Consider the following 12,289-nt stretch of genomic DNA (forward strand, 5'->3'; position numbering starts at 1 on the left):
GATGATGTGAGTGGGAGAGTGATATTCTACACATGGCGAAGCGATCACGTTATCTTCCTCTTTGGATCTCACAACTGAAGTGTGGAAACGTTCCAGGGGAAGTCGGCTTTATGGCACGTGACTCGCGGGAGGTGGAGTGATTCATGAATTGCCGCGATTTAATGCGAAAATTTCGATGCAAGAATCGATTTTCGTTCCTGTTGTTGTTTTTGTTTCATGAAGAGGTGAATGGCCGAGGTCGTCTCCGGCGGTTGCTGCAGAGGTGGCGCGGAGCCGCCACGCACGGCATAAAGATTCTAGCTTACGCGTGCGATTCGATGCACGCACCCTGCGAGTTTAAGAATCGACAGTAATTGATGACGTTCGTTTACCTTGTTGCACCCCCGAGCAGGTGCCGGTGGTGTATTTTTAAACAGTGTGCATTAAATCTTGACTTAAAGCTTTCGTGACTGCAGTAATTCATATGCTTTGGGTCTTTCGGTAAAGTAACGTAGATAGGTTCAAATTAATAAAAAATCACAACACAAGCGATCGTCCTCCCGATGACGATCGCTTGTGTTGTGATCGAAACATCGTAGTTTTTTGTTTATTTTATATTTATTATTTTTATACATTTAAACCTATCTTCGTGACTTTACCGAAAGACCCAAAGAATACAGCGTGCATTAAGTTCACGAAACAGAATGATGCACGTTTCACTTAGAGAGTAAACAATGTGATGGGGATATTGCGCAATTATTTTAATGGGTAAAGGTGCAGCCCTGCAATTGTCTTGCTCGTTGCGCTGCCAGCAGAAGGGCCTCCACACAAAAGGGAAACTGTGGAGAGCCCCTCCTGATGATATTTTGGCCTACTTTTCAATGCTGGCCAGGCCATTTGGAAGAGGTCAGAGTATCCCCACTTCACTCCACAAAACATGACCTGCCCATCGACGACCACGTAGGATGTTGTCCTTCCCACGTACTTGCGATAAGCACGGTTGGTTATGCACGGTGCAAAAGAAGTTCAATATACATACACTGTCATTTATCTGTTTATTCAGGAAGTCCTCATCAAGACTTGACGCTCTTTTTCAGAAGGATCCTGCACTGGGATGTTTGACCAATTTCTGTTATATATATTTTTGCAGGTGGGAGAAAATGTGAATAACATCCACACACACAGGGCCACTCACATGTCCACACAGATGGTTCACAAATCCACTTGCTGTGGTGCCATCTTCTGGCCACATCGCAGGCCTGGCAGGATGGAGAGTCTCAGAGAATTGCCTGATCCACCAACGTTTGCCTCCAAAGTGCTGGATCACAGGCATCGTTCGCTACCGTTCCCTGCTCAGTAGACACCACGGCACAGGGCTGGGAATCCTGCAGCCCATGGGCCAGATGCGCTCTGCGACTTCATATCATGCAGCCCCCCATGGCCACATGAGGCCTACCGCTTCTAAACATCCCGCAAACGATATTTATCTATCACTGCAAGCGTCTTAGCCGCACCAATCGGATACTTATTTAAGTCTTGGTAACAACGATGCATTCCCAAGCGTAGTCACCTTTCGCCATTCAAGAAGTTCAAAGCAAATGGTCAATGGATGTGGTCCAAATGCCAAATGCTCTTTGAAAGTGCTCTTCGGTGGTCAGCAAGGAAGAGGTTTTCCCACACCATGCCCCTAAAAAAATACTCCGCGTTAGCATCACACCTTGACGATGTAGGACGAGATGCTTGTGGGCATCTGCAATTAGTTTGTCTCTGCGAGCATCGATCGGCGATGCTGGCGATGCCAACGCGTTAAGGCCCAGGGCATAAACAGCTGACCAAGCGTTCTGAGTGTCTGGGTCTCCCCCCCACCTCGCTAACGGAGTGAGTTACGACGTCACATTCCGACACGCATGCATTCCGCATTGACCACATCGGCGATCCTCCATTCTATTCGAGTCTGACATCGCTGTGTGATCCACCAGCGCGTCTTCAAAGCGCCGGATATCACAGTTGTGTGCCGCCATGCCCACCTCATTGCAGGCACCATCGCACAGGGGGGCGAGGAACCTCGAAGGCTACAGCCCTTGGCGCGGAGCTCTGCCACACGGCGCATTTAATGAAACTCCCTCAATCTCGCGTGAAATATGTGCAAGAGATGCGTGCGTGTGTTCCGGTAAGGAACGATCTGCATTGGTATGTTACCTTGGAGGCATTTGGAGTGCTAGTCTGCATGGGCATGGTTTTGGAAGAAATATACAACATATATCAATTACATTCAATCTCCTGTTCTGTAAGCACGTGAGAGGGAAGAGAAACAGAGTATACAGCAGGCGTTTATGACAATTTAAAAAAGGGTTAGAATGTGAAACCTTCGAACAAATCGCCCGAAATGCGCCTGGTTTTTTGACAGATTTCAAAAGCTAATCAGAAATTTTGAGCGGGCTCGTGTTTGGATGGGCGACCATTGTACGTAAAATAAGTGCTGTAGGCTGCTGCTACGGGGCTGCATTGTCAGCAGAGGGCACTGCAGCAAATCCATTATTGGACTGTACTTTGCTCCAATGTCTTATGCTCCCCACCTTCAACCCATAACGACCAGCGTGGTGAAGAACGCTCAGATAACCCCCATGTCCCGCATGGCGTTGGGAGACATGACGTTGATAACAGGACTGTACATAATAGCTCACCTTTTCCAAAAATTTCCACTCAAGCGTGGACAGGTTATGATCAAAATGCATTATGTTTTAAAGAAGCAGCTCTGCCTATTCTATAATGTGTATACCTCACGTCCATCCCATGACCCATTATCGCCACAAATTACCTGTTACAGAAAAATACACATCCGTGAAGACGTCCACGTAGAATGTCAACACAAAGAAAAGCCCAAATGGTGTGACTAGTCAGAGACACAGGCACGCACACGCACGCGCACGCACGAGGCCAACACTCACCCTCGGAGATGTGGTCCCAGTACGGAGACAAGAACGAGAACTCCCCGAGCTGGATGGTGTCGAAGAGCTCCTCCTGGTCTCGCTCCAGGCTTCGGAATGGCGGGAAGCCGCACAGCAAGATGTAGGTGATGACACCTGTCGCCCACATGTCCACCTCCAGCCCGTAGCCTGACCGCACAGTGGTGGAGACAGGGGAGGGAGAGAGGGGAGGGGAGGAAGGGAGGTAGGGAGGGGAGCGAGGGTTAAGCACACAAGCCGCTCATGGATGTACCTTTTCCACTGTTCACCCTATCCATGTTATGGCTGTGCAGAGCCAGATTGGCGCAGCTCAGGGCACAGTGGAGCTAACTAATCGGTGCCAACTACCTCGCCTGGTATACATGAGGTCGTGGGTTCGATTCCCGACCCTGACGCCTGTATATTTGGGGTTTGCATGTTCTCTCCATGGTCGTGTAAATTTTTCTCCGGGTCCTCTGGTGTTTCCCTACACATGTATATATATCTGTGTTTTAGAGTATTTGGCTGCTGTACATTTCCACATGATATAACACTTAGTTGAGATCTCAGGTGTGGCCAGGTCGCTTCTAAAAATAAAAAAAGTTGAGTTTAGTTTAGCTTTCCACTGTAGAAGCCGAGCCTTTCCGAATAAGCTAATCGTGACACATGTCTCCACACGGTGTACCGAATAACGTCATACGCAATGAATGCATCATGAGCCCCGCACCTGGCCCTGCTTGGCCCCGAGCCAGATGCAAATTTTCTTTGGAGGCCAGCCTTTCCCGGGTTGGCTCTGGATTGGCACTTAAAATAACCAATGGAAAACCAGCAGTACCTTTAGGGCCCTAAGCTGGCTTGGCTCAGATGTGTCAGTGAGAAATGGGTAGTTGAGGTGTCAGCAAACTCTGACTCACCTTTACAACTACAGTTGGCACGGGCACGTGATTATAAACCAAGTAATTGCCTACAACCAGGGCTTAATTTCAACTGGGTCGGTTCAGCTCGGTAACCCAAATAATATATTTTTCGCACCCAGCACACCACATCCAATATAGCCTGCATATGACCAATTCATCCTGAATGCCCCCGATCGTAACATCATATCCTGGAATTTAAGCGAAGTTGGAGCCTGCTCATTACTGGAATGGGGGACTGCTTCAGAGAACGAAGCTTTTGTTAGCTTGGGATACGATGCGGTCTGGGAATGGCAGCACTGAAACGGATTCTGTGTGGAGCTCTGTGTGTTACTTCCTAGTTAACCCTTCGTACTCTGGTTTCCTCCCACAAGCAAAACACTCAAAGATGGAATTGGGCAAACATTTCAAAACCGGGTGCTCTGCTGAAAAAAAAAGACTTGGGGCTTTCCTGGGTACATGTATCATTATTAATTATATATTCATCATTTTCATTGCAGAGGCAATTTGTCTCGGTTAAATTCATCATGAGACCAGTGCTTTTGATGCCACTGCACATTGCCATTGCTTCTTTTATTACACCGGATAATCCAGTCCAAATTCAACCTCCAAAGCAAGATGCAATAATGCACCAGTGTTGAGTTGTCATCAAAATGGCTGCGGTTATGAATACGACACCACTACCATGCATTCCCATTATTCAATTAACCCATCCGCACGCGTTAGCCGAGATTGAAAACCCCAATGCGGTAGATGTTCCCCCCCCCCCGCCTCCCCCCAGAAACAGCCGCTGGTTAACGGAATGAATGCCGTGGAAAACGCTGGAAGGGTGGCTCATAGGTTTGCTGCGAAGGAGGCTGCGTGCATGGACTCCTGGCGGATGAATCCGTGGCTCCACAGGGGGCTCACACCAGCTAACGACGGCATCGGCAGCCGCGCTCACCACGGACACGACATTCACTCTCGAGTGTTGAAGTTTTCTGGGACGAGCACTAAAAACTGGACACGGTAAAATCCACGTCATGAGCAGTCAACTCTGGCGTGTGAACAATTTCGCTTTCAGCACCCCTTGCTCTACCACTGGAAGCACCACCTCCGTAGGGGTGAGTGGGGAGGTTGGAGTTGAAAGCTTGAGAATCGCACCCTATTATGTTTATGTAATTTGCTTTTGTTATGATTATTCGGGGTGGTTTTAAAAGCAATTGTTCAGGTCATTCTGTGCCTGTGAGCATGTGACATTCTGCAGCTGTGTACAGAAGCGTGCGTGCGGTGAGCTGGCATGTGTATGTGTGAGACGGAATGTATTCGTGTGTCTGCATGTCTTTGGGGAGCAGTGGCACAGTTGGTAGTGCACTGCGCTACGATCCCGGCGCCCTAAGTTCGATTCCCGCTCACAACCAATTCTGTTCTATTTAGGAATGATATAGCACCCTTTCCAGGTCGATTTACAATGCAAAACGACGGGGGTACACAAAGACACAAAGGGGCAAAAGGCGGGCAACAGGTGGGGTGGAGCGGTTATCAGCGAGGGAGGTGATGGAAGGGATGGAGGGACAGGGGCTGGGAATGGAGCTGCTGATGTTGCAGGGGTAGGGAAGGAGGAATACGGTGCAGTGTGATGGTGAATGAGGGTGACAGACGGGTGCAACATGGATGAGAGGCAACATGGATGAGAGGCAGCGGGGTGTGTGGCACATGCGTGAAGTGGTAAGATAGATAGGTGCTGTGGCTGGGCATGGATGAAGGTAGGTGAAGGGTGGTAGGGGCAGAGGTCTGGTGGCCGGATAGCTGAGCTGATTGAGGAGCACAGCGGAGGGCTGGCGGAGAGATGCGGTTAGGTGCACTTAGACGTGGGAGCCGGGTCAGGAAATAGGGTCGTAGGAAGAAGAGGACCGGGGGACTGCGAGTGGGTTAGAGACGTGGGAAGGAACCGGTCGGGGTGGAGGCAGTGGAAGAGAAAAAGCAACAGAGAAGAGAAAGGAGCTGAGGGCAGAGTGGAGGGTGAGAGTCCGACGTGGAGAGGGAGTTCGTTCCGGTGGAACAGGGGCAAGAAGAGAGAAGGAACGGAAGCGAGACTGGGCACAAGGAGGTGAAGGAACAGTGAGAAAAAGTGAATGTTGAGACCGGAGGGGTCGTGAAGGGACGTATAAATAAATGGGAGAAGAAACGTAGGGGGTGGGCGAGACAGTGCAAAGCTTTGAATACTCGGGTGAGGAATTTAAAAAGACGGCGGTGATCGACAGGAAGCCAGTGAAGTTGTTGAAGGAGAGGAGAGCAGTGAGACGTGTATGGAAGTTTAATCTTGATTTGAGGCTTTCGTGGCTGCAGGAATCCATACTCTTTGGTTCTTTCGGTTTAATTCACGTAAATAGAAAATTGAAATTTCTTTCACCTGATGACGATCGCTTGTTGTTGCGATCGAAACGTCGTGATCTATTATTTTTGTTAAATTTTTATTTTCTAACTACGTGACTTTACCGAAAGAACCAAAGAGTATGTGTATGGAAGGTTGGGCAGAGTGGCAAATATTCGATCAGGGCCTGGGTCTCCGCTGGTGCGATGCGTTAAAACACAAGCATTGGGGAGGCAAAGGCGGGCAGGCAAGGTGATGGCCACCCACCTCCCTCGTGTGCCAGCCTTCAGAGGTACTCGCTAACTGTTAACGGCTCTGTCATTGTGCGAGTCGTCATGTGTGTATGTATGTATGTAGGGGAATTGAAAAATAGCAGTTAGCATGCTGCGCTACGAACCCGGCGACCCGAGTTCACTTCCTCCTCACGGCCACCACCACCGGTGACGATTATCTGAACTAGTCATTGGCCTCCCCTAGGTCGACTCAGCCTCAAACGAGTACCTGGTGCGGTGTGTAAAAAAACATCGCCACTGGGGCGACAAAGCCGGGCCAGGAGTGGTGCTGGCAACCCACCCCCTCGCGTGCCACGCCGGCCTTCACAGGTGCTCTCTAACAGCACTTGCCCCGACAGTCTGTCACAGGCTACACGGGGGATCTTTGTCTTTGTGTGCGTAGGAGCATGAGTACCTGTCTCGGCCAGGATTTCCGGCGCCACGTACGTCGGTGTCCCGCACACAGTGTAGATGGGGCCCCTCACCTCCATCGCCAACCCAAAGTCGCCCAGCTTCAGCATGGTGCTGCCGTCCAGCTTGCGCTGCATCTGCAAAGACAACAAACATTCCCCGTGGAGCCTTGACAGCACTTGGGGGCAAGTGCTGTTCGCGAGTGGCACCTATGAAGGCCGACACAAGGCACCCGAGGGGGTGGATGGCCAGCACCAAGCCCGGCTGCCTTTGTCTCCCCGGGTTGCGATGTGTACACATCGCACCAGGTATTCATTTGAGGCTGAGTCGACCTAAGAGAGGCCCAGGACCAATTCAGATATTCGTCACTTGATATCGGTGGCCGTGAGCGGGAATCGAACTCGGATGGCCGGGTTCGTAGTGCAGTGCGCTAACCACTGCATCTGCACACACACACACACAGGTCACATTTGCAGCAAGCGTCTCTCTAAAATAAACACTCGTCCGTTTCCCAACGACATTTCAATTGTGCCATTGGACTTCATGTCACGAGATGAAACTTCTATTGGGGAACTCTCGCAGAGACGTGCATCGCTCCGCGTGACAAAATGGCCTGCAGAGGGAGGTATCACAGAACAGCTTCTGAGATTCCTTCACGTGGCATCTCATCTTATCCTTCATAGGGGGCGCTGAACTTTCCCTCGTGCCCTCCTTCAGAGATATATAGTTTTTTGACCCCTCACATTAACATAACCTTCTCTGGCCTACATGCGGAGGCCCACCGTTTTGAATCCCTCACGTTAACATAAGCTCCTCCGCCCATGCTGCTGACACTTGGGCTACGCCCATTTTAAACCTCTAAAAACAGTTTGCCTTTAGAGGCAAACCCATCTTTTTTCTCCACCTGATGACGACCGCTTGTGTTGCGATCGAAACGGCATAGTTTTTATTTTTATGAACCTATCTACGTGACTTTACCGAAAGACCCAAAGAATGGAAATATTAATCGCAATGTAGTCAAGATTTTATTCATATATATTTACGGGAAAAACCTTGCCCAACGTGGATTTATGAAACGCGTGTTTCGGCTCCACACGGTTTGACGCTGAAAAGTATTTCTGCGAGAGTGCTGCATCCATTGGAAGGCGTGAACGAAGTCTTTTTTATCTTGATAATGTAAACACACTCAACACGCCGAAGCACAACAGAACGCCGCAAATGTTCACACATTGCCGCATGCATGTAGCCGTCCACTCGTGGAGGCCTGAAAGTCAGACGGACGTCTACATGGCGAACCATTAACGTTCAAGTGACAGCGTCAGCGGCGAATGTTGGGGTGATCATTCGGTGTTAGGGGGCGAGCGTTGGTCGCGAGCACCCCGGCATGGGAAGAGTAATAGAGACGGGGGTCTTGCGTTGAGGTTAAATTGAAAACTAAATAGGGTGTACACACAAGAGATGGAGAACCACTCAGAATCCTGTAGTACAATAACACGGGTGGAAATTATGTTGAATTAATTCAATAGAAGCAGACGGTGTGAACATTTAGATCCCACTAACGCAACCATATTTTTCCGGTGTCATTTGTCGAACGGCATTTTCCAGGAATGTAACTCCCCCCCCCCCCCATCTGGCGAGGTCTGTGCCTGTAATCTCAGGGATTAAATGTAGCCAAAGTGAGTGGAAAACCCAAATGTAACATGTTTTTTTTCTCTGCACGGTCATTGATGACTGAGCTAAGGCCATCAACCCCCACACACTCAGAACCCAGTTTAATGACAGGTGGCCAAAACAGAGATTCCAAAGCAGGTTATTAACAGTGGTGGTTCAATGCTATCATCTCCAAGCCAATTCATTGAAATAGCAGCCAACATTACCATTGAAGGGCTTGTCTGACACCATGTGAGAGCCCACCGACATTCGCGACATATAATTTTAAAGAAGGCATTTTTTTCATTAATTTGGGAAGGAGCCATTTATAAATCGTGGGGGTTTTAATTCCAACACGCACTGTCTTGTGATTCATAATGATGCCTCTTCGGTAACCCCCTTTAGAAATTGTACGGATATTTGGAGAATGGGGCTCTCATCAGGTCCACTCAGAACGGGTCCGGTGTCTCATGCGCTGAGAACTAAGTTCCCGGCGGCAGCGCGCTGTTGCAAAGGTTCGTTATTCGAATCCGGCAGACCTCCCTAATTATTACTGTGAGCGTACTGACGATGCAATACGCGCCATCCCCTTGACGGTGGACGTCAGGAGATCCTGTGACGTCGTTTGAAATGAGCAGCTCATTGTGTGGCTGGTGTCACGGTCCAAATTTGCCAAATTCGAAAATGTACCCACAAATGTTCTTGATCGGGATTACACATAGCAACATCACCCCCTACTATGAATCTTCTGCAGGTCACGTATGGGAAACAGCACCTTCGCAATAGCCGTGCACTACGAGAATGGCGTGAATATCAAATATATTAAATTATTACCACCTATAAAGCATCCCTATTATTTTACTGCTTACTTTACAAACTTGGTTGTCTAGGCTGTAGAGTGTTTTTGGCCCGCAGTAAAAATTTGCGACGTTACTAATGTCTTACAAATGGATAATTGACAATCTGTAACCTGAACTTAAAGATTTACCAGCATGATTAACTAATCTATTACAAATAAAGTGATGGTCTTTGAAAGGCCCGATTATGCCTTTGGCTTTACAACATTAATCTAAGTCTTTCTGAACAATCAATTTGTTCCATAATAAAAATAATAATAATGCATTTTCACTTTAACGCCTTAACCACTTAATCAGCACAATATATTCCATCAGATGGGTTCACGTAACCCTGATAAAATATCTGGGAGATGGTGCCGTTTCAGTATAATTTCCAAGGTGTGCATAATTTATGTGTAGCTGATACAACACTGCCAGTGTAGTCGGCACATTACAAAACTGCTTTACTTTTTGTTAACCACAAGCGGGAGAACCACCTTAATTAAACCCTTTGTGAGATAACTTCACCGGCAGAGCACGAACAAGGACACGCAGCCCAACACTCGATAGCAACTGCAGTCGGGAGTGCTGTCGTTCGCACAACCGTACACGTTTTGAGTGTCACCGGCCATGGATAAAAAAAAATCGATGCTCGTCGATTACTCTCCACGTTGTTTCGTAATGCCTGGAACGAGCCGATTGCGCCACCAACTAAAGCGACGACGGCACCAACGCGTCTCGTCCTCCCCCCGTGCTGCGTCGTTCCAAAGTGCCACTCGCTGACCTCCTTCTTGTGCCACCACCTCTCTCGTGAGCCCTTGTCGGTTGGGGAGAACCGTCCTTCATAACCGCTTATTTAGGGCCATATTGGAGCAAGTTGAAATGGGCATAAGAGGAAAGTTACGAGTGGAGGATAAGAATTTGGCAAAGGTGACTTATAACAAACAAAAAATATCCATTGCGGGAAACACCAGCTGGACGTAAAACACGGCGGAGAGACTTGTTTGGGTAATGACCCAACCAGGGTCAGAAAGTCCAAGTGCGGGATAACGACTCGAAGCAACCAGAGGGCGCATTGAAGAGGTGGCAACTTATCGACAGCGATGGCGGGATGCGAGTGCCCCGGCTGATGTGACAATATGACAATTGTACTGTTAGGAACCTCCTGGTTACATCAGCCCACAGGGGATTAATGTGTCCGTCGTGCAGGGAGGGGCTGGGTGGGGAGGGAGGGGCTGGGTGGGGAGGGTGGGGAGGGGCTGTGTGGAGAGGGTGGGGAGGGGCTGGGTGGGGAGGGTGGGGCTGGGTGGGGGGTGGGAGGTGTGGGGCTGGGTGGGGAGGGGCTGGGTGGGGAGGGAGGGGCTGGGTGGGGAGGGGCTGGGTGGGGAGGGAGGGGCTGGGTGGGGAGGGGAGGGTGGGGAGGGGCTGGGTGGGGAGGGTGGGGAGGGGCTGGGTGGGGAGGGTGGGGCTGGGTGGGGGGTGGGAGGTGTGGGGCTGGGTGGGGAGGGGCTGGTCACTCCGTGGTGCCCTTATAAAACTCAACGTTTAACCTACTCACGCCGGCTTGTGCCCGCCCTTACAGTCGGGCATATTTGCGGAATACACCACGCCGCCGTTGACCCTGGCCATTGACTGGGCAACCCAACGTTCCTACCAGCTCCCTCCGCAGGAATGTGTTTTTTTTCTGACCTGAGAGCCGGTTCCTGGGCATGATGCCCCTTGGAGCAATGTGTACACTTGTGGCAATTTCTAGCATTTAGGAATTATTCACGTGGAATTCACGACAATGTATTTATGAGGGAGATGAGGCTAGCTTAACAATACTCGGATTTATTAAGTTGAATAAGTGTTATTGACATCGTCATTATCGTTATCACCGTCATTATTCTTGATCTGGCCAGGTGGCACAGTGGTTATAGTGCAAGGGGAAGGTTGCAAAGTTACATTTTGTCATCTCTCCAGGTTCGATAGGATGAGCTCTACTCTTTGGGAATCCAACAGTGGATGTACTTGCATGTAGACCTGTTCCTATCATATGAATGTGGAATTTCCATGTTCATTTGTACGGTAAACCACCTTTGCATACTTATGCTGAATAATGTTAGAAGCAGTGCCCTTTGCTTTCCCTTCTGTCGCAACACAAATCAGGGAAAAACACACACACGTACATATAAAAAATTGTTATTGATTGCTTCATTATAATTCCATGGAAAGTGAGTCGGCCATATGGATAGAGGAGTTAATTCAGAATATTAAGCTGGCACCACCGAGAAGCTGGGTTCAAATCCAGGCAGTTAACGCTGATTAAACTGGGTTCTCAGTGTTGTCAACTGATAGGATCGGTCCATTCACTTGTGTCTGCATTAAAACAAAAAAATATTAAATTCGTTTTTTATTTCATTTAGCTTCTTTTTACTCTGTGACTGTAAAACTTCAGTTTAGTTCACTTGTATTCTTGGATCTGTCGGTGAGAATTTTATTTTGTTTTATAATTATTATTTCCCTTCTACGTGACTCCAAGAATATGAATCCCTGCAGTCACGAAAGCTTTAAATCGAAATTTAGTTCACTTGTGATCAACACTCTTTCCAGTGCTAAAATGCTCGCATTATGTGACGAACGTGTTTGTCACGTATCACTTGACACCTTGGAAACCGGCAAGGGATTTTTTTTTCCCAGGAGAAAATATTTAAATAATCTTCTATGTTAATAGATACGCAATAATTTAATAAATTGCGTGTGGGTAACAGTCCCACTGAAGGGACTTTAGAAGTAGTTCTGAGACAGGACCATCATCTGGCTGGCACTGCACACTGCATAGAGTTCCAAATGCAACGTTTTTTGCCTCGTGACATGCCATGATACTTGACTGCAGACGCGACGGCACGAAAAACTGACTCCATTAAGAAACAAAACAAACAGACGACGT

At 48.6% G+C, this 12,289-nt stretch overlaps 1 protein-coding gene across 7 annotated transcripts in view; it reads right to left on the reverse strand.

Annotated features, from left to right (window-relative positions):
• Positions 1 to 12,289, reverse strand: part of DCLK3 (doublecortin like kinase 3) — a 55,612-nt gene that overhangs the window by 3,745 nt on the left and 39,578 nt on the right. For 6 of the 7 annotated variants that reach the window (XM_078860340.1, XM_078860341.1, XM_078860339.1 and 3 more), the window contains 2 exons: positions 6,879 to 7,011; positions 2,928 to 3,095 (listed from right to left, as the gene is read on the reverse strand). In XM_078860340.1, coding sequence (XP_078716466.1) covers positions 2,928 to 3,095; positions 6,879 to 7,011 — 301 coding nt within the window. Of the gene's footprint in view, positions 1 to 2,178; positions 2,203 to 2,927; positions 3,096 to 6,878; positions 7,012 to 12,289 lie in introns of all 7 variants that reach the window. The other variant, XM_078860342.1, reaches the window with a different exon arrangement.

This window comes from Lampetra fluviatilis, chromosome 10 (genome assembly GCF_964198595.1).
Source record: "Lampetra fluviatilis chromosome 10, kcLamFluv1.1, whole genome shotgun sequence".
Taxonomy (NCBI): domain Eukaryota; kingdom Metazoa; phylum Chordata; class Hyperoartia; order Petromyzontiformes; family Petromyzontidae; genus Lampetra; species Lampetra fluviatilis.